This window comes from Stomoxys calcitrans, chromosome 4 (assembly GCF_963082655.1).
Source record: "Stomoxys calcitrans chromosome 4, idStoCalc2.1, whole genome shotgun sequence".
Taxonomy (NCBI): domain Eukaryota; kingdom Metazoa; phylum Arthropoda; class Insecta; order Diptera; family Muscidae; genus Stomoxys; species Stomoxys calcitrans.
Genome location: NC_081555.1, coordinates 106,498,560 through 106,517,076, shown reverse-complemented (window position 1 = coordinate 106,517,076; position 18,517 = coordinate 106,498,560). Strand labels below are relative to the sequence as shown.

The 18,517-nt window shown below is 36.0% G+C and overlaps 1 protein-coding gene across 1 annotated transcript; it reads left to right on the top strand.

The window, feature by feature from the left end:
* Positions 1-665: 665 nt before the first annotated feature.
* Positions 666-5,187, top strand: LOC106086338 (uncharacterized protein DDB_G0271670-like). Its single transcript, XM_013250974.2, has 3 exons — positions 666-764; positions 3,936-4,013; positions 4,085-5,187. The coding sequence occupies exons 1-3, from the start codon at positions 759-761 to the stop codon at positions 4,913-4,915; spliced, it is 915 nt and encodes a 304-aa protein (XP_013106428.2). The 5' UTR covers positions 666-758; the 3' UTR covers positions 4,916-5,187.
* Positions 5,188-18,517: the final 13,330 nt, after the last annotated feature.

The following is an 18,517-nucleotide window of genomic DNA, read 5'->3' as shown; positions in this document are numbered from 1 at the left end:
CAAACTCCATATAAAAAATCGTTGGCGAAACGTTGGCTGAAAATAGGCGGAAAAGTAGTACTTTGTTTTTAGTCGGAAAAATTACAAAAAACTATTATATTGGCAACACTTGAAACTTGCCGGCATCATTTTTGTTTGTTTTATTGATTTGAATGGTTCGTTGTCTCTATTTATTTGAAAAAAATATATATAGAATAGAGAAAACAATGTGTGCAGATAAAGAAACGTGTTTTGGCATGGAAATAAAAACATTTGATTGCTGTTAAATTGCGCTCGCGGAACAATTAAAAATTTCAGCGGCTATTCCGAAAGCAGAATAGAAAACCAACCCTAAGTTCTTCTACCATGGAGCGAACCTTTTCAATTCAACCATGCATTGTAGAACACGAGAACTCTGTTAACAAAAAGGTATATGGCAACCTTAACATTTTGTTGTTAAAAACCGTTAGAAGCGCGTAAAATAATTGCTCTGTAAAAATTTCGTTAATTTCGTGTTTATTCGGTTAAAATATGCAAAGAAATTGGTTTCATTTCTAATAAGTGGTTCAAATAAATAAATATATAGGCACTAGTATATACTTCAAGTGAATATTATCGTGGAAAACAAAGCTTTTGTTTTTTTTACCCAAATGCCTTTCGAATACATACACCGAGTTGTAGTTGTAATCGCGATCAATCGTGTTTTTTTTATGAATGAATTTTAATGGTGGACAGAAAAATTTAATGTGATTGAGAAAAAAAAACAAACCGTCGACAAAATGAGAGTAAGTGAAATTGTTTATAATTTATCTATTATTGGGTTAAAGCATAGCTTATATAAATGAAAGAAGCGCAAAAACAAATGAAAAAGAACAACAGGTGTCAGTCATTTTGTTTTCTCATGTCATAGAAGCCGCAAGTTTTTTTCATTGAGACATCTTTAATATTGTTGTTGTTTTAATCATCATTGAAATGTTACACCTGATGGCTTTCCACTCTGTCCTTACATATAAAGCTTCAGAAATAACTTAAAATAGCCAAAGTTGTTGTTGAAACAGTGTGTTGTACACTGAGGCTGAAGACCTTGCCGATGAAGAATCTTAACGGGTCGTACAACCTGCTGCTATGGGATTGCCAAAGCTGTCTTTATGAAGTGTTAACATCCCCAACAACAACACAGAGTCGGTCTGTAGACGCAATCGGAGCGTTTTGGGCTAAAATGCATAGGGCGCCCTCCCATTAAGATGTAGGGAGGTTGATCCTGGTACGTAAATCCGTCTGCAGTGGGGATTGACAAGGTAGGAGTTGAATCTATCGCTGATGCCATCAATGCCCTCAATTGAGACACCCAGCCATGTTGGGAATAGGGGATTGGTAGGTGTGTTAAAGTTCCGGATAGTGCAGGAAATATTAGCCACCTTGGGCAACTGCCTGTTACACTTTACAAGGTTTCGACCTCTTCTGTATTAATTACCCAATTTAATGATGACCGCACAAACAGTTCGCGGTTCTATGTTTGAGGCCAGGCCGCAGGGACGTTCTAGCGATGTCTAGAAGAACAGTCTCGCGACTGGCCTTATCGAAAAAAGCCACGAGGATCAAGGCTCAGGAAAGTTAGTACCTCAAGAGCTTTAGCTACTGGCGAGAGAACTTAAGTCGGTCAGTAATGGCATCAATCTGCACATTTTTCAAGCAAAGCAAACTTTGAGTGTCCAGATAAACATTGATGACCTTGGCCCGATAATCGACTTCGAAATTTCCAAAGCTGTATGGAAGATAATGCCATAACTTGTGATTAAATCCTTGGAGAAAGTATTTTTAAACACAAAAACCGCCCTCGACTGTCGCAGATCTCTGAACGGGATGGCTGAACAGTTCGAAATTCAGCTGTTCTGGGTGCCGGGCCACAGAGATATCCCGGGGAAGCTTAAAGCGCACGTGCTTGCGAGACTAGGAACTACCCTACACATTCCAGGGATATTGGAATTTGTGGATATGACTCCAGCGATATGTAAGCTAAGTTTTCAGGACCAGGCCCGAAGGACAACGAATGATAGATGGTCAAAGAGGGGGCTGTGAGCATTTCAAAACCATGTGGCCTAATCTAGACCTGAAAAGGTCTACCGCTTTGCTGTCATTGGCCATTTACCGCATCTGCTACCGAGTCTGCATAAATGTTGTCTAGACCCACTTGATCTAGAGGTTCTCTATTGTAGCGTTGAACCTCACGCTCTAGGTCTTGTAGATCTACCTTAAGGCTTCTGGGCAGTAGATATCTATAAACAAGATGATGATTTGGATGGTCTCTGCGACAAGAGCCCAAAGAGTATTGCTTAGACAGCATGTAGTTATGTCTTCGTATTGGTAGGATCTTTGTCTCCTGATGGAGGTGGTCCACTATGTGTCACAGAGCTGGCGACAGCACATTGGCGCTGCATAATTTACCACAGATCGGCCAATTGCTTTGTACATGGTCAACAAGGTTTCTTTGTCTGCATCCCATGTGGTGCCGGCAAGTGACTTGAGGACCTTGTTTCTACTTTTGACTTTATTGCAGATTGCTGTGGCATATGGTGAGAATTTGTAAGAGGTGTCAAATGTGACGCCAAGTATTTTGGGACTCTTAATGGTCGGAATCATTTCTCCATTGAGTCACAGTTAGCTTGGGATTCTCTTCACGTGTATTTGTAGTGAACAATGCGGCTGAGGATTTGGTGGCAGATATCTTCAGATTTCTTGCAGCGAAATATGAAGCAATTTCGTCGAGGTATATGTCAACAATGGGTGGGGGGGGCTGATGCCATGATCGTACAATCGTCCGCATATGAATGAATAGAGGATAGAGGTTAAACGGTGCCGGAGATATCACCCCGCCTTGGGAACACCCTGTTTCACTCTACGGTGCTTCGACTTCTTATCCCTAAATTCCACACTGGCAACCACACAGAATATTCGCGACTTAGCGTTTCAGGCCTGGCTGGAGGGACGTGTTGGCGATGTCCTCAAATAGTTTCGCATAGCTGTCCGTGTCGAATGCCTTCGATAGGTCCAGTGTCACGAGGACCGTCTTATCACATGGACTGGGCGGCTGATTGAAGCCACGACAAATGTGTGCGGCGATGGCATGCTAAGCAGTTGTTGTGCTATGCAGTCTTCGAAATCCATGTTTATGCTCGACGAATGAAAATTCTCCTAAGAGGCTCGGGAGGAGTAATGCCTCAAGCGTTTTTGTTACTGGCGAGAGAAGGGACAACGGTCTGTACGACTTCCCAAGACCAGGTCCTTTTTAGTCTTTGGTAATTAGGGTTCTTTGAATAAACAAGGCACCACTTTTATGCCTTGCAGTGGGATGCATTTTTCGCGGTGTGGCAGTAAAAAGTGGAATGGGAAGCAACCAACTTGTTCACTCAGCTCAATGTTGTTGTTGTTGGTGTAGCCGTGCGTTGTATTCTATCTTTCGTCTGTTTGATTCTGTTGATTATCCAGGTTCAGGAACTGTGCAACTAAGGGAAGGTGGGTCCAGAGGCATCTGAGTCTGATTCGAGTGAGTCTGGCTGGACGAATTAAACGACACACGCCACCTGTGTCGGGGACATACATCCTGCACGCTGGCATCCAGCCTTGCTCTATAGTTAAGGCCGCTGCATCTGCCGGATCGCAATTGAGCCTAAACTACTCTAGTCTGTCGGGGAAGGTCAAATTTCTTTAGAGGCAATGGGTGGTGGTCGTTCTCCAAGGACCATATTCACCCGGTAGCTATTCACCGCATCTGTTACTGTGTCTGTATGAATGTGGTCTAGAACGGCTTGGTATGCCACTTAATCTAGAAGTTCTCTCAGCTCAATATTTCGGAAATGTCTGTTAGATAGCGGTTATATTTCTTTAATGTGTTTTTATATACCCTACAAACTTTTAAAAACATTTTTTAATTTTTTATAATTTCTTTTCACTTGCAGATACTTCGTTCCCAATATTTGCAACTTCAAAAGAATGCAAATAATACAACAAAAACTACTTCGTATCATCAAACGCAGGTGAGTACATTTTTTTTGTTATTTAATCACTTTCCAAATGAACTTATGAGCGCCTATCGCTAACCGTTTAGATAACCAGCCGACCAGTTCCATGCACAAGAAGCCAAAAGATCTATGATCTTCGTAGTAGAGATCATGGAGGAAAAATATTGAGCAGACTTAATAACGATAAGATTAATAAAAATTCCACAGCCAGTGCACGTGGTTCCTTACGACAGGCCTTGGTACGGACCGAAAGTGTTAGAAATGTTACATATCGCCATTATTCCAGCGACTCAGAGAGTTCCAGTTCCTCATCTACCACAGATTCCTCAAAAACCTCATCCTCCTCGACATCTGAGTCCTCCTCTACCAGTTCCACCTCCACATCCAAAACCGTAATATCCAAAACCAATTCCTCGGGTTATGACACTTTAAATCATAGCAGACAACATGATATAAACCATAGACAAAATCAAGTGTCCTTGGTTGGTAATGCCAAGGCTAATGGTATGCAAGCTACCTATGTCAAAAGCATGGTTGAGCAATACAATCACATGCGCATACGATTTCTTAATGTTCCACGTAAAGTGGGAAAAATCAATGTCACCGTTGAATTTAAAGATATGGGACCAAAGTGGTTAAGTGCCCTATACCATCAGTATGAGAACGACTTGTGGGCCAAAGAGCCAAGAGAAAAATCAAGAACGGGCAAAAATCGTTGGTATTTTACTTGTAAACTGTGTCAAAGAAGCTTATGCTCATTTCCTTCCTTAAAGAGTCATATCAATTCGCATTTAGAGTTGTACCCGTATGTTTGCAAATTTTGCGCTAAATCTTACACCAATCGTAGCTCTATTGTGACCCATTTGAAAAGTAAACATGAAATCTATGCAAATTTTCAACTATTTTTGGGACAATAATTGAAGTTTGACAATGTCGATGATGAACGAAGAAGTTATTGTTCCTTATAATTTTTATCACATTTAAGCCTGTTGATCAGGTATATCGAAGAGTTAGAAACATGTTTATAAATACCTGTTTACGTTAAAAACTTTACACGGACTATATTATTTAATTTTTGTATATTTTTGTGTTACTTTTTTTATTATTTTACACAGTTGACATTATTTTTTCTTTTTAAATTGAACACTTTTTTGAGAAAAATTGTACGAAGATCTTTTAAAATTATTATATTTTTAAGTGCTTTAATTAGTTTTGTATCTCTTTCAAGACATTACAAATTGTAATTTTGTCACATATTTTTTTCATTAAAAATTTTCCGAAGAAATTTTCTAACACAAAATTTCAATAACAATTTTCGGATAACAACAAAATTTTTCTCACCATATAATATTAAAGAAATTTTTATAAACACAAAATATTGAAGAAATTTTCTTAAGATAAAATTTAAATAACATTTTTAAATGTCACGAAAATTTTGTCTACCAAGAAAAAAAAATTTTGTCTTTTGAAAAAAATTCATGGAAATTTTTTTCTTTTTAGAGAAAATTTCATGGAAATTTTGTCTTTAGGGAAAATTTCATGGAAATTTTGTCTTTAGGGAAAATTTCATGGAAATTTTGTCTTTAGAGAAAATTTCATGGAAATTTTGTCTTTAGAGAAAATTTCATGGAAATTTTGTCTTTAGAGAAAATTTCATGGAAATTTTGTCTTTAGAGAAAATTTCATGGAAATTTTATCTTTAGAGAAAATTTTATGGAAATTTTGTCTTTAGAGAAAATTTCCATGAAATTTTGTCTTTAGAGAAAATTTCCATGAAATTTTGTCTTTAGAGAAACTTTCATGGAAATTTTGTCTTTAGAGAAAATTTCATGGAAATTTTGTCTTTAGAGAAAATTTCATGGAAATTTTGTCTTTAGAGAAAATTTCATGGAAATTTTGTCTTTAGAGAAAATTTCATGGAAATTTTGTCTTTAGAGAAAATTTCATGGAAATTTTGTCTTTAGAGAAAATTTCATGGAAATTTTGTCTTTAGAGAAAATTTCATGGAAATTTTGTCTTTAGAGAAAATTTCATGGAAATTTTGTCTTTAGAGAAAATTTCATGGAAATTTTGTCTTTAGAGAAAATTTCCATGAAATTTTGTCTTTAGAGAAAATTTCATGAAAATTTTGTCTATAGAGAAAATTTCATAGAAATTTTGTCTTTAGAGAAAATTTCATGGAAATTTTGTCTTTAGAGAAAATTTCATGGAAATTTTGTCTTTAGAGAAAATTTCATGGAAATTTTGTCTTTAGAGAAAATTTCATGGAAATTTTGTCTTTAGAGAAAATTTCATGGAAATTTTGTCTTTAGAGAAAATTTCATGGAAATTTTGTCTTTAGAGAAAATTTCATGGAAATTTTGTCTTTAGAGAAAATTTCATGGAAATTTTGTTTTTAGAGAAAATTTCATGGAAATTTTGTCTTTAGAGAAAATTTCACGGAAATTTTGTCTTAAGAGAAAATTTCATGGAAATGTTGTCTTAAGAGAAAACAACAACTCCAATTGCAGCTACTGTGTATACGAAGCATTTCACTATTCGCAACCTGTGTATATGCTCAGTAGCTATCAGCTGAGCTCTGACCACCACACAAATCGGAGGTCAGAGTTCCAACAGTAATGTTGCTCTTAGTCATCCCGTGCCGGGAAATGTTTTTTTAAGTATCCTTTAAATGTTATTTTTTCACAGAATTTCTTGGACATTTTGTGCTTTGTCTCTTTTTTTCTTCGAAATTTTATTTATCTTATAAATTTCAAGGAAATTTTATTTAACAGAAAATTGCAGAGAAATTTTTTAGAACTGTGTCCTTGAAAAATATTCATTATTTCAAAATTTCAATGGAATTTTAAGACAATTCCATAAAAATGTGTAGTTTCAAAGAAATATGACCTAAATATGACCTTATAATTAAAGTTTTCGTTATTTCCTACTAATTTAGTGAAATTAGAATAAAGTGTTATAATTACTAAGTTAGTGTGTCCTTACTAAGTAATTGTCTCTTTTCTTATTTGCAAAACATTTTAATTTATTACTATGAATATATATTTGAGTTTTCTTTAAAAAAAAAAGATTTGTTTTATTTACCAAATAGGCTGGTTTTCTCGTTTATTTTGTATAGAGAAAATCCATACTAAGCGGCTTGCAGTATCCCAGTTTATTAATCGCCGACTACTAATGGCATTGTTGGCATGCGTTGATTAAAGGGGACTGACTAAAAATGGAAGAACGCGAAATGTTTTTTAGTTGCCTCTTTGGTGCTGGGGTATATCTCACCGGGGAAAAGGTTAGTCTTAAATCTGGGACAGAGGGGGTGACACGCTGTTATATTTGTTTTGCATGTACACCAGCCGAACCAGGCCCGCTACGCAGCGCCTTCCTTAACGCTCTTATACCTTTGATTTAATCCCTATACTGCAATAGTCCTTTTTTGGTAGAGTTTTTCGCCCCGAATGTGAATATCGAATTCGTGTCATTGAAGCGCAGAGGTTAGCAAGTCCGCCAATGATGCTAAGCACATGGGTTCCATTCCTGGCATTAAGATTCGAAAAATGTTAAGTGTTGGTTATCCCCTCCTAATGTTGGTGACATACATAGAAGCCATGTAAAAACTTCTCCCAATAAAGGTGTCGCACTGCGTGACGCCATTCGGAATCGGCTATAAAAAGCAGGTCCTTTATCATTGAGCTTAAACTTGGATCGGACAGTATTCGTTTATATCCAAGAAGTTTGCCCCTGTTTTTTAATGAAATGTTAATGGGCAAATTTTTCCTCTTCTCCCTTCCCCCTCCCTTGTACTTTTCTTTGGACTCTTACGTGGGTAAATATGTCCCTTTTGAGTGTATTTTGGGAGTGAAGTGTCCATCCAGACACTTGCCCCTTAAAGTAAATAAAAATTTTGTGGTATATTCTCAAATACTTTTTATATGAGACCCATACTACCATAGTCGTAAGTAGGTTAGGTTAGGCGTACATGGCAGTCGTCATCAGACTCACTTAAAAGTTTTCGTCCATTGCGATACCACAGGAACAGAAGAAGGAGGATATAGTCGTATATAAGTCCTATTTCATTTGAGCCCTATATTGTCGTAATTGGTCTATATCATTTGACGACGAGTGTATTTTGGGGGTGGGATGGTACCTCAGACATTTCGCTCAAATATCGATGTCAAATTCGTGCTCTACTCCCAAATACCTTTCATTTTAGCCTTAAATTGCCATGGTCGATACGGTTTGGAGGCCGTTTTGGGGCTGAGGCTGGCACTCCGCCACTTTGCCCTAAAAATATGTATCAAGTTCGTTCTTTAATCCCAAAACCACTCATTTGAGCCCCATATTGATATGTTCGGGAAATAAGTGAATTCCTTTTTTACTCTCAAATATCTTTTGTTTGGGTCCCATATTGTCATGATGGGTCAAATAACCTTTTTGAGGTGTTTTAAGGAGGTTAAGCGCCCACTAAATACTTTAACATTAATTTTGATGTCATTTTCGTAATCTACTCCCAAATTTCTTTCATTTGAGGCCCATATATCCATGTCGGCTAATATTCCAATTTAAGGGTATTTTGGGGGTTGGGACCCCTTCCATTGCATGGACCTTTTTGCCATATTCGTAATCTCTTCCCCAATATCTTTCATTTGAGTCCCATATTGACATTATCGTCTGTTTGTTTGGGGGAGTTTTGGTGTTGGGGTGGCCCACTGGGTACATAGGATCAAATTTTAATACCACATTCCTATTCTACTATCCAATATCTTTCATTTGATACCCATATTGTTCCGATCGGTCCACTTGTGATTGTGGGTTTTTGGGGTACCGCCCTCCTTCCGATATCGAAAAATTATATGGCCTATGTTTCCTTTCAGACCAACCTACACAATCTATGAAATATTTAAGAAAATCGGTTCTGCCGTTTTTGATTCTACGGAACAAACAAACAAGCCGAGTCCCATTTAGTCAAGATATTTTCATATGCCCATTTGGGGCGTTTTGGAGGTTGGGTTATCCCCCTGTACTTCGATATGATTTTGTATGCCAGATTCGTAATCTACTCCCGAATACCTTTCATTTCAGTCCCATATTGACATGAACGTCCAATATGTCTGTTTGGGTGAGTTTTGGGGTGGGGGCGGCCCGATGGTTACTTAGACTAGAAATTTAAATACCATATTCGTATTCCACTCTCCAATACCTTTCATTTGATACCCATCCCGATCCACTTTTGATTTTGGGTGGTGTTTTTGGCATAAGTGGGAGTTATATACTTGAACACAATCTTACAGCAACACATATGTAATATCACCAAACACTCAAGGAAGTTGAATATCCACGTTGTCATTGGCAAGGATGGATCTTAGTGGGTGGTTGTCCTTGTTGCGGCAGGAGTTATATATATTTACAATTGGAGTATAATAAATAAATTACAATAAAATATGGCCAATAGTAAGCTGTTCAGTGTGAAAATAGGTCATCAATAAGCTTTCTACATCCAGCTCTATCGTTTGCCAAAGCCTTGGCTTCATTCCACGAAATATGGGTTGATTCCAACTTCCTTTTCGTGCAGCGGATCCATCTGTTTTTGGGGCGTCCCTCTCTCGTTGTCCTTGCGGATTCCAGTGTAGGACATTTCTCGCTATATCATCGCGCGGTCGTAGGATATGACCCAACCAAGTCCATTTTCTCTTGCAGATTTCTACATCGACAGGGGAAGTGTTTGTTCTTATTTGCAATTCTTCATTTGAAATCCGGTTTGACAAGAAAATTCGAAGTATTTGTCGTAGGCAGCGATTTATGAAAACTTTGACTTTATGGGTAGTCGCTTGTGTCAATCTCTAAGTTGTACAACCATATAACAACAAAGAGTCCACACTACTGTTGAAGATCCTGACTTTTGTATTATGTGAGATGTGACTGCATCTCCAAACTTTGTTGAGTTTAAGAAAGGCGGCTGTAGCCTTGTTGATACGTACGCATATGTCTGTCTGTGATCCTCCGTCCTTTGTTAATTTGCTCCCAAGATAAGAGAAGTTGTCAACGTTTTCAATATTATGGTCGCTTATAGTGAGCTGTGTCAGATTTGATGTTCCTATTCACATCAATTTGGTTTTACCATGTTTATCCTCAGGCCTAATTTGGCAGCATTTTCATTCAGTCGTTTCAGTTTCGCCTTTATGTGCTCGAAGCGATGCCCAAAGAGGCATATAACATCCGCGTAGTCGATGTCTCCGAGGAAGTCGTTAATACCCCAGCGTATGCCATAGGGTGCCTCAGCATAAGTTGCTTCTAATACGGAGTCTAATAAAATTTATAAAGGCGTCGGTGATTGGATGCAACCCTGCTTCACTCCTCTGTCGATCCCGAAAAGTCGTCTTTTTTTTCCATTGAAACAGACTAAAACTTCAGCATTCCTATACAGCTCCCTAATAAGTGTGAAAATTTTTTCAGGGATGCCCTTATTCAACAGCGTGCTCCACATTGAACTGGGGAGCACGCTGCAAAACTGTGTCAAAATTACGCTCGAAGTCAATGAATACAAGTTATAGGAGTGTATTCAGTTCTGTAGATTGTTCAATGCTTATGCGCAGGTAGATAATGTGGTCGGCACAGGAATGTCGTGGCCGAAAATCTGCCTTTTCCTTCCTTCCGTGGAGACAGCGTTTGTATCCCAGGCCTTTCTGATTATTGGGGTCATCGCTTGAGCTATAGGGTATGCCCCATACCGCATCAGGTATATTATCAGGGCCGGCTGATTTACCGTTTTTGAGAGAGACCAGAACGGCGTCAATATTTCGTCCTTGCCGCGAGTTTAGTTACATTTGATTTTGTTCGTAGCAGAGCGTCGCGTAGACGTTTCCGGTGTTTCATTTCTCCTATAGTTTCGTTGCTTATTCATGGTTTTTGGGAACGTCGAGCAATACCTATGATAGAGGTGTCCATCTCCGTACATGCTGCTGTTATTTCGGCCCATGTATGGGTGTTATTTTGCAGCTTCTGGGCTAATATTGCCTTCTATTCGTGCGTTGTTTCGGGGTTTTTTAGGTTTAAGAGGTTGAACTTTGTGTTTTTTGTTTAGATCCTTTTCACGACGGCGTAGACGTAGAGTGGCCACTAAGGGCATGTGGTCACTATCGATGTCGGCTCCTCGACTATTTTTCAGAAACAGTTTGCTGATAAGTTCGTGGTTGATTAGATTACGGGTGTTTCCAACTACTGATTCCCATATATATTTGTGTATATTTTTACGGGGGAATTTTGTGCTTCCAATAAAGAACCGGATCCCTGCGCAGAAATCGACCAATCTGTGGCCATTGTCATTCCTGGTATCGCCAAGTCCTTGCATTTCCATGATTCATTGTAGATTATTGTTATTATAGCCCACCTTGGTATTAAAATCTCCCATAACAAGTTTAATGTCTCCTCCTTTTGGTAGAGAGCGTGTCACTGAGACGAGTTGGGAGTAGAATTAATCCTTTGTTTCGTCGTCATCGGGTTCAGTTAGCGCGTAGCATTGTACAATGAATATTTTGCGGAATATTGAACTTGATCTTGCCGTCGTGATGCGTTCAGATATAACATTGTATAACATGATAGAAGAGCAAACTTTGCTTTCGGCGACAGTAAAAGACCGAAACCATTTATTCGGCGCATGGTACCCAACTTGAAGATTCATCCGGATTTCGGCCATCGTACTTCACTTAAACCCAGGATATCTAGGTTGTAGTTTGACATTTCGCTCTGGACTTGGCAAAGTCTCGATGCCTTTGAGAGAGTTCTGACGTTCCATGTTCCAATCATAAACCGTGTTCTGAATCCATAGGTCGTCATCGGGGGGTTGTCATTTCTATTATTTTTTGTTGATGTTTCTGTAATCGTGTTTTTTTAGATAGGTGGAGGATTGGGTCAACTGCTGGTGCTGGGGCTGCCAGCGACCCACTAGGCCGGGCTTTATTGTGTTAAATCTTCTGAAGATCTGTGAGCGCCACCGTTAGCTGTTCCCTTCGGTAAATCCGTTGCTGACCCTATTTCACGAACCCTTCGTGATCGTATTCGCATCCGTGCACGCGGGATATCCCCAGTTTGTGCTAATTTTTGGTTCGCCCCGCATATTTTATTTCTGATTAGCTTTCCCAATCCACCATGTAGGAAGGCGTTCCATGGGAGAAGTAGCATGGAATTCTGTGCTGAAGTTATAGTATAAGAGTTATATAAGTTTTGCATAACTTTGATCACACGCTCACAGCCATTGCTGCCACGTGTATTTCACAAAAAGTCGTCAAAATTGAGAAAAAAAAAATCGTCAAAATTTTCGAAAAACTCGTCACTTTAAATTAGTCTAAATCAATTAACTGATTTAATTTAAATTAATCAAAATCAATTACTAATAATCTTCTTTGAGGGTACATGTATCTTTCACATAGCTGCAGAAGTCCACAATTTGAATTTGTTCTACACCATTTTCAAATCTCCTTTGTATCTAATAAATTCAGCTTAATATATGCCCAAATTTTGTCATGGCTTACGCATACTTACCTTTCTACAATCCTTTAAAATAAAACAACAATATGTTAAGTGATTTTCTTGGATTTTATTTGGTATTCTTTGTTGTATTATCGTGTTTATAAGTTATTAAAGTATTCATGGTTTTCATTATGTTTTCGAGTTTTTCAAAAAAAAAATATTTTATTTAAATGTATTGTATTAATTGGGGTTTGTTGTTGTTGTTGTCTTTTTTTGGTATTAATTTTTGTTAGTTTTTTTCTGGCATTAATTTTTCATTTTAGTAAAAATCGAAAGCAAAACTGAATGCTGAAATTTGTTAAATAGGTTTTTCGTTTTTGTTATAAGATTTTGGATTTTACGAGGTTTTTTTATTTAGTAAATTTTGTGGATTTTTAGTATTGCTTTTTTTGTAGTTCTTTTCTTTAAATGGTTATATATGTATGACAAAATTAGGCTACATTTTAAATTGATTGATAGTCTTCGAAAAACTAAAGGATGCAATGCTATGTAAAGTTTTCGTTTTTTTTAAGCTTGTATAATTGTTTTTGTGGTTATAATGAGTTTAGCTCTGTTCGAAACTGAGATTTCCAAAAAGTTTTCAACACAGTTGATGTAAGAATTTAAAATGGAAAGTTGATTATTGTTTTACTGTTTTGTTTATGAATTTAGTTTTGTTTATTTTTGTTATTGATGTTGAGCAAAATCTATTAAGTGAAAAATCGTAAATATTTTATATTTTGAAATACCTGTTTGCTTTTACTGTGTTTTCGAATGGCATGTTTTATAAATTGGCATTAGTTTATTTGGTTTTTAACCAAGTAGTATGTAAATGAAAAGAAGCCTACACAGGTCGTTTTTGTAAAAATGTTCAATCATTTTATTTATTTTTTATAAGTAAAATGGGAATTATTCAATAAACTTCAAAGCAATGATGTGATTTAAAAATTAAAAGGAAAATATGAATTATAAGTGAGTGAACACCCATGAAGAGTTAAATTCCACATAAATACAAAGAAAACAACCTGACCATAAAAAAACAAAAAAGAATTAATTGGAAAAAAAGTTACAAAAAATGTAATATATTTAAAAAATTTATATCAAATCAACAAAATTTGGTTGGCAAGTGTCTTTAAGGAGAGAGACATTTTATGTATGTATGTAGAAATAATTTAATGCCTTTACAAAAAAATTTTAAACACAACATTGCTGATATACAAGCATTTTAAGTTGTATTGCGAATAATAATCATTTTATGTTGAAAAATGTCGATGGTTTCAACACTGTAAATTAATCTGAATACATGGAACTATGGACGTGCAAGTATTTTAAGTTGTATGTTGAATATATTTGTTTTGTGGTCTACACAAACAAATTTAAGATTCATAGGCCATTAAATTTGGAACATACAAGCATTTTAAGTTAAATGGTAATTTGTGCCAAGTTCTTGAAAATGATGGCGAATAAATCTACTATAAGGTGTTTAAAAGAATTTTAAGTTGGGAATATTTTCACGTGGAAACCAGCGCCGTCACGAATTATTTCCTTTCGTTGAGTAGGCATACAGTTATGAGGATACAAGCATTTTTAGTTATCTAGTAAAACTTTTTTTTAGATCTTGATTTCCTTTCCATTACGCACCTTGAAACAATTTGTGATTATCAAAAGACTAACTGTCCAAATTTTTATTTATATAACTTTTATAATAAATAAGGAATTATTTTTGGCACTTTGTTTTCGTGGAAGAATGGAAAGTAAAACCAAGAATATATTCGGTAGGTTTTTAAAAAATTCTGGTATATTCTGGGTTGTAATTTCCTTTTCCCTAGAGTCTTCAGCATAAAGGATGACAGACTAATAAGGCGAAGATCTTTCGCCTTTGTATAGTAAGGTTTTCCTGGTTTTGCAATGAAATTTGCCTTTGTGTTTTTCCATCTCACAGAGTATATCTTCGTAAGCCAAGGAGCCACTCCATCGGACACAGCTTGTAATTCAAGCGGTGATACATCATCAAGCCCTGGCGGTTTAAGGAGTCAAAACTTTTTATGGTCCAAAAGGTTTTTGACTCTGACACAATTTCCCCAACAACCTCTTACGCCACGTTGGCCGTAAGAGAGTTTCCCGGGAAATGTGTATGGAGGAGTAATTTTAGTGTTTTCTCACTAGACAATATTCATACATTTTATTATTTCTGAATATATTCCACCCTAATTGGTTTCGAGGATGTGATACATATAACACATAGATACATCCTTCACGAAGCTGCAGAATTCCACCCAGGATTAGTTCAGAGCTTTTTTCAGTTCAACCTTATAGACGTCCCAATCCCATATTGGCCCAAAAATATTGAAGAGGTTTCTAGAACAGGAAAGTTACCGCGGTACTAAAAGCCTAATTTTTTTTGGAAAGTGCATGTTAAGGGCCACTTTATCTATGAGTTTGATAGAATAGTACGGAAAATTAATTTCAATACTCTAAAATTTCAATACTCTGTTATAAATTGTGAGAGTCATGAGTGAAATATCAGAGTGTGACTTCAGAAACAAATAAAAAAATGTGCAACGAAATTACGAAAGCTATAAAAGAAATAAGTGAAAAACAAACAAAAATGACATATGTCCAATCGTTACGAAATCAGTGAGAGATGCTAGATCTAAACAAAAAGTTATTCTAATAGTAAAGTCAAAAGAGAAGCAAGGAAACGAAAAAACTAAAATGGACTTAAATCAAAATGTTAACCGAGCAAACCTAAAAAATAACAAATGTTTGAAAGTGATTTGGAACGGTCGTCATACAAACACAAAACGCAGAAGAAAGGAAGAAAATAAAAATCGCAGTACAAAGCGGGTAATAAGAAATTAAGGTGCCCAGTCCTTTTGAAATGAATGTAGGCATAACTGATATGTCGTTTAAATATGATGAAAAGTTATTTTTTTGATTTTTTGAATTAAAAATTTTTGAAGGAAGGATGTAATGTTTATTGGCATTTGTCTTAAATCTCTTGATGTCAAAGTGGGTGGGAAAAACGTTAGACGGAAATCAATTCTACATACGAACGGTTCGGGCGAAATAAAAATTATCTTTATAATGGATTGTGCGGTCCGCTGGCCAATCTATTACAAACGGGTGTGAGTTTCTGGAATGTCTACTATCTCTGACAAACATCCTTACATCAGAAATAAGAGGACGAATATCAGACGAACACATACCATGAAAGTATCGATAGAACAGCGCCAAACAACCCACATTGCGATGATGTTCAAGGGAGGTAATAGAGTTGGATGCTCTACTGTGCCATCGTTCTCCTTTGTACATGGTCTAGTAGCTCCAGGGATGATTTTAAAGCTCCAGCCTATACATGTGAGTAGTGCTCCATTTTCGGCTTTATAAAAGTGGTGTAGATGTTAAAAAGATCAGACGGAGTGAAGTAATTCTTGTATCGTTTAAGGAAGCCTAAACAATGCTTCTTTCGACACTTCAAGTACATGTTTAGCCCAACGGACATCACTTTGTATTTTCATGGCCAGAACATCAAGAGCTTCTGATTGCTCAAAATCTATACAGTTTGTAGACAAAGATGATAGTAATGGGTCAGCGAATCGTTTCTGTGACAACAAGCAGCACTGAGTCTTCCGTGCTTCAAAATTTATTCGATTCATTTGACCCCACTCAGAAATGACCAGTAAGTCCGGGCAGAGTGTATCATCCATAAACCGCCTCTTATCCTCAAACTCTCGAAGAATCGGCCTATGCTCGAATGAGTACGAATGACATAGATTACTGTCATCCGCAAATGAGTAGATCGGATTCGATGTCTGACTCAACAGATCGTTGATGAAAATAAGAAAAAGAGAAGGAGAAAGAACAGAGCCCTGGGGTACACCTGCGGTCAATTTATGCTCATTAGATGAGAACCCATCTATAACGACTAGAATAGTGCGATCTCCGAGGAAGCTCGAAATAAATCGAACGAAGCCATTACCGATAACAAATCCGACAAGCTTTGATAGTAATGCACCGTGCCAGACCCTATCAAATGCCTTGGAAATATCCAGAGCCACAACCTTACTCTCACCAAACTGGTGGATTGAGCGACTCCAACGTTCCGACAGAAGTGCCTTGAGGGAATATATTCCAATGTTCAAGGCCTTCCAAACAATTTCAATCAAGTAGAAATAATAATATGAACGGAAAATCCAGACTTCGTAGTGCTAACTGTTAGGTCGAAAATCTTTTCGTTTTCAAATTTTCTTTTGGATTATTGCTTCATTTTAGATCCCAAACTTTTATCAAAGTTTCGTATTTCTTTAAATTTTTATTACCATTAAGTAATTATTTAACTCATTATAGGTAACCCATTAGTTCATAATCTTAGGTAATCCTACGAGTTTTGATTACTGGTATTCCAGTGGGTAATGGTATGTGCTTACCAAGTTTTTGCTGGGAAGTATTATAATAATCACTGTTTGCTCTAGGAACCATATATGAAAAGGAAGAAAATGAAAAGTTAGTTGACTAAGTAAATAACAACAAAAAATGTTGGTGAAATTATTAAAATTGTATTTAAACTTGATTTAAGAAACTTTTATATTTGTAGCGTACTCATAGTACAAATAGTGTAGGATTTTCAAGTTTATGTAATCTAAATTTTACTTTTTTAATTTATCGAATAAATTTCACAGCCCTAAGTCTGGGCAGCAAAAAAATATGAAATATTCCAACGACCTATGTAATGCTTTAAGGAATTTCTCACAAAGATTTGACATGTCTATATAATGCTCGACACTGTTTTTTGACTTTTCTATACTACTTATTAAAAGAAGTTTTATGTTTTTAAATATTCCTGCTTATATAAAAATGTCTATTTTGGAAAAATTCTCTTGATTTTAGTTGGGTGAAAATATTTGATTTCTTATAAAGAACTTTATTTTCTATGACAACTGTTTTTTGTTTTGCTTTCGTCACCTCTGACTTGGTGCAGTTAAGAGTTTACATTGCATTTTCTATTTTTATTTTGGGTAATGGTTATATGAAGTATATTGGTGTTGTGGATTAATTGAAGAATTGTATGTTTTTTCATATGTAGAGTCTTTGGTATAGAAGGATAGGAAAGAAGGATAAGGAACATTTTAAAGTCATCTGGCAATGTAAAATTTGGAAACATGGAAAATTCTAAAATAATCACAAATTTCTAGCAACTATGGACTTAGCTGACTTTAAAAAAAGAGTCGAAGTCCTTTCAGCATGAAATTTTTTTATGATTCGATTTTGCCATTCAAAGTTGTAGAGTTTTGAGGATGTTTGTTTGTTTGTTTTGTTTGTGGTAGGAAGCCTTTTTACACTAATTGAAATTTAAACGTTTAAAGTGTTGGGAAGATAATAAGGAGTGTATATTTGCAATGCAATTGTGTTCATAGTTGTTGATTTATGTCAATTGATTGTTCAGTGTGTGAACTTACATTTGCTTAAAAATAATTAAATTACTGGCCACTGATGCCTCTTCGTGGGTTGCATCATTTGTTTTGGTTGTCGTCAATGGTGGTGTCCAAGTAAAAATATGATCAGTTTCGTAATAATTTTCCTTAAATGTTTTCTGTTTATTTTTTTAATTTATTTTTATTATAATTTACATGAAATCACAGTCCGTATGTGAGAAATGTTATTAAAGGTCATTCAAAAACACTCCAACGATATAGTTTTGCTATATAGTTAGTATGTATTAAGAATGGAACGACGAAGTATTGCCATATCGTTTGAGTGTTTTCAAGTCACCTGTCATTTGTTTTGCTAAGATGGTGTTTTGCTTTTATAATTCAATTTAATTATTAATTTATTTTTTTTTTAAATAACTACAAATGGTTTATATGCTTTTTCTTTGTTGTAATTGTTTTAAATGATTTTCTTTTGAACATATGTATAATTTTCCTTCTTCAATATTTGCTGTTTTTTTTTGTTAAATTTTTTCAATTTTTTTATTTAAAATTAAGCTACATTTTTTTATATGAATTTATGTTACATTATTC

Coding starts and splice junctions, on each gene's coding strand:
- LOC106086338 (XM_013250974.2), top strand. Junction 4,014..4,084: donor CTTCGTATCATCAAACGCAG/GTGAGTACATTT, acceptor CTAACCGTTTAG/ATAACCAGCCGACCAGTTCC.